Consider the following 4,031-nt stretch of genomic DNA (forward strand, 5'->3'; position numbering starts at 1 on the left):
CTGGGGCACAGGAGGTCTGATCAGAAGAGATGGGCCCTGCAGGCCTGCTGCTGCCCGGGTCTGAAATCCCACCTGAGCCTTTCTCCCTCCCTCCCCTCCCAGCTCACTTCCTCCCTGACCACCAGCCTCTTACATTCTGAGCTTTCTGGGGGGCTATGGTGAGCCTGCAGGGAGCAAATTGGGGAGCAGAGCTCAGAATGCATGCACACACACACACTCTCTCTCCCCCCAACACCTGGTGGGGCACTCACCTGGGCAGCACTAATGTCTTTTATTTATTTATTTTTTTTAAAGATGACCGGTAAGGGGATCTTAACCCTTGACTTGGTGTTGTCAGCACCACACTCAGCCAGTGAGCAAACCAGCCATCCCTATATAGGATCCGAACCTGTGGCCTTGGTGTTATCAGCACCGCACTCTCCCGAGTGAGCCATGGGCTGGCCCTAGCACTAATGTCTTTGGCAGAGGGTTTGGGGGCATCAGGACTTGGGAGCTCAGAGTCTAAGTCAAGGCTGGGACTGAAACAGAGAGGGCAGGCTGGGCTTGGCTGAGCACCAGACAGGGAAATCCATGCCGGCCAGGGAGGGGCCGAGGACAGCTGCAGCTCTACTACTTCTCTGTAGCCTGGGCTTTCTGGGAGTCCTTCCAGCCACAAGGAGATGCTGTACTGGCTGCAGTGGCTGGGAAACCCCGCCCAGCCCTGATGCTAAGGGGGTCACCTTCCTTGCAGGCACAGTATGGGTCAACCTAGACCAAAGGTGGAAGTGTGGGTGTCCGTGCAGGGTCGAAAGGCAGATGTGTGTTGGTGGGGATGGTGGGAGGAGACATGGGATGAAGATGGAACCAGGAGAATGTGTCGAGCTGTAGGGGGCTGAGGGCCTCAGGGGCAGGATGGGTCTGGAGAGGAGGGAGGAACTCACCTGGATCAGGCTCACACTCCAGGTAGATGTCCTTGTCAGATTTTTTTGGAGGACTTGGCACCTAAGGTAGGCAGGGGTGTGTGGAATCATGGTTTTGACCAGCCCTGGGCTGGATGGAGGTGCTGGCCGGTTAGCTCAGTTGGTTAGAGAGCGGCGTTATAACACCAAGGTCAAGGGTTGGGATCCCAGTACCAGCCAGACTAAAAAAAAAAAAAAAATTTATTTTTTCCTTAATGAATATATAAGTGGGTTCATTTATTTCCAAGGTGAAGACTTTGAATCACCTTACCGGGAGGAGGAGCCATCAATTGTGTGGGTAGCTCAGGGCACCTTACTTCCTCCTCACAGGGTGGCCCTCTTTCTAGGAGCCAGCCAGCTTGAATGAGTGAAATTTCTCCTCTGCCTGAGAGGGGCCATCCCATGAGCACCTTCCCCTTCAGAAGTGCCCATAGTCCCCAGCTCTCAGAGACCGTGGGTGTCCAGGGGAGCCCTGGGTGGCACCCTCAGGACAGCTGGCTTACACCTGCTGGGACCTGTGGCAGAGGGGGAGGGGCTCTGCTCTGGGCCGTTTCCTTTGGTTTCAGAGATATTTCCTGGCCTTTCCAGGGCCCTCACCCCCTGCCAACTTCCTAACCAGAACTCTAGAATGTGAGGTGGGGATGGAGGGGCTTCTTACCACTCTGGACGGTGCACCCTACTCTGGAAGGAAAAGGAGAGAACTCCCAATCATGAGCAACAGAGAGGAGAAAGGAATTCAGTGAAATGTAGGCTGGAAGAGTGAAGTGTCCTTGGAAATTCTCTGAAGAGGGATCCTCAGAGCCAGCCTTGGGGCCCCAGGAGAAAAGTATCCTCACCCCTAAATCCTTCTCCTTCATGACCCTGTGGAGTTGCCTGGCTTGACCGCCTTACTGATTTCCCGGGCTTGGCTCCAGATGACTTTGAGTTGTTCCAAAAATCAAAGCTACCCTCAAGGTCATGAAGGTTCACCAACCACTGAGCATAGTGAAAGTGAATGTGCCTCAGGTTAGCTGTTTGACCTTGGGCAGGAGGAGGCTATCCCTTCCTGGGGCTTCTTTGGGACAAAAATATGGTGGCTGAGGGCCCTCCCTGTCCTGACATCCCAGGGTTCTGAGGTCACAGGCCCTGAGCACTGACCACAGGGGCAAGTCTGGACAGTGGTAGCGATAATTTCATGAATGGAATCAGACTGGTGGCCCACTGATGGGCAATGGAACTCAGATGTATCTCAATAGTGACCGTGCATACGGCAGAGTAGGCTGCCCTTCAGACCTCTTCATTTTGGGGATGTCCTTCCATGATCCAGAAATCACACCAGATGCAGAACAGGACCTGGCAGTCAGGTCCCACATTTCATGTCTCTGGGCCTCAATCTCATGTGTTTCGGTGGAGGTAATGCCACCCGGACTGCCTACCTTAGGAAACTGGAAGGTGAAAAAGAGGCACAGCCAGGGATGTCACAGCAGTGACCCCTACCCAAGAGGCTGAGGGCTCCCCTTCCTGGGGGTGTTGGGAGCTGTGGAAAGAGAGAGGACATCCCCATTACCTCCCAAAGATAGGTCCCTGCTTCCAGCCTCCTGCAGGCTTGTCGCTGCTGTCAGCTGCGGGCAGAGCGGCAAGCTGGGGGAGGGCAAGGCTGCTGGGGTGGGATGCAACAGGGCTGTGTGTGTATGTGCAGCTTAAAACACCCGCACTACAACACACACAAGGGACGACTCTTGTCTTTGCCTCTACTCTGTGGCTCTTTCCTTTCTTTGTTGTGAATCGCTCCCTGGATTTTTTTTTTTAATTCCAATAAAATATATGATGAAAGTGGCAGCTTTCAAAGTCCATAACCAGAATCCCATAGGAATGGGAGCAGGCAGGGACAGGCCACTGAACAAGGGACTTCCTCGCTTCCCAGGAGGGAGGGCTCCTCAGGCCCCGGGGTCCAGGGGAGGGTTGCCGAGCCTGCTCCCTCGTTCCCAGCTCGGCTGAGAAGGGCGAGGCCCCTACGTGAAGCTTTGGCACAGGGAGGAAAGACCAGGCCAGTGGGGGACTCTGGTTGGGGGAGCGACTGACTGTAACAGGGCTCTGGCTTCTGATTTTTCAGGGGCTTCTTGAATGCAAATGTGGGGGAATCTTGCAAATGAGATGCCTCTAAGATTTACTCACTGGGACTTGGTAGCCTGGGGTGGGGCAGGGGGAACTTGTGGGGAGGCCTCTCAGCACAGCATGCTGAGGTAGGGGTGGTGGTGGCTTGAATGGGCCCGGGGTGGTGGGGGAGGGTGGCCAGAGCGATCTGGAAAAGACCCCATGTGTTGCAAATTGGTGGGTTCCCCCTGTGTACGTTCCCATTTTCCTCTGGCCCCCCACCCCCAGCTTCCATTTCCTCCTCCCTCCCTTGCTCCCCTCCCACTCCTTGGCTTCCTGACAGCCCCGTCTCCATGGCAACTGGAGGCAGCCAGCTTCCCTGCCCCCACCTGGCTGAGCCCAGGAGCTCTGGGGTGGGATGCCAGCAGCAGCCCGGGCTCTCCCGGCACCCCTGTCCTTGCCTAGAAGGTGTCCTGGGATCTCAAAGGGGGGACCCTGTGGGCCTCCTGCTTTCCCACGGTTGCCTTGGTTACACCACCCCTGCAGGTTTCCTCCCCTTCCCTCTCTTCTTCCGTTCTCCCTCCCTTTCTCTCTCTCAGCCCAGCCAAGAGGCCTCAGTGACTGCCCACTGAGGCCTCGCCATGCTGCCCTGCACAGGCAGAAGCAGAAGAGGCAACACCTATGCTCTCTTGCCTGTGCCCAAGCACCCAACCTCCCTGCCTCCCTTTCCAGCCCTCACCCAGGTACAAGGAGGCCTCTTCAGTGCCAGGAGTGTGGGCAGGAGCTAGATTGAGGGACACAGCCTCACAGGGGGGCAGCTCATATTTATCCTCCCCCTCTTCCTCCTCCTGGGCCTTCAGGAAGGGATGCTGAGCACAGGGAGGATGGAGAGTGGAAGATGTCCAGGACAGATGGCGGCTGCTGCCTCCCCTCTCCCGCCCGGCCTCAGCAGCTGGACTTACCCCTTGTCTCCAGGTCTCTGGAGCAGGCGGAGATGGGCTGAGGACATCTCTCCAAGCT

General features: G+C 56.4%; 1 protein-coding gene across 1 annotated transcript in view; it reads right to left on the reverse strand.

The window, feature by feature from the left end:
- Nucleotides 1-4,031, reverse strand: part of SH2D6 (SH2 domain containing 6) — a 29,893-nt gene that overhangs the window by 13,361 nt on the left and 12,501 nt on the right. Inside the window, 5 exon segments of the mRNA XM_008577750.1 lie at nucleotides 108-164; nucleotides 451-518; nucleotides 921-981; nucleotides 3,641-3,660; nucleotides 3,751-3,880. Of these exon segments, the coding sequence (XP_008575972.1) occupies nucleotides 108-164; nucleotides 451-518; nucleotides 921-981; nucleotides 3,641-3,660; nucleotides 3,751-3,880 (336 nt within the window).

This window comes from Galeopterus variegatus, unplaced genomic scaffold (genome assembly GCF_000696425.1).
Source record: "Galeopterus variegatus unplaced genomic scaffold, G_variegatus-3.0.2 Scaffold1571, whole genome shotgun sequence".
Lineage (NCBI taxonomy): Eukaryota > Metazoa > Chordata > Mammalia > Dermoptera > Cynocephalidae > Galeopterus > Galeopterus variegatus.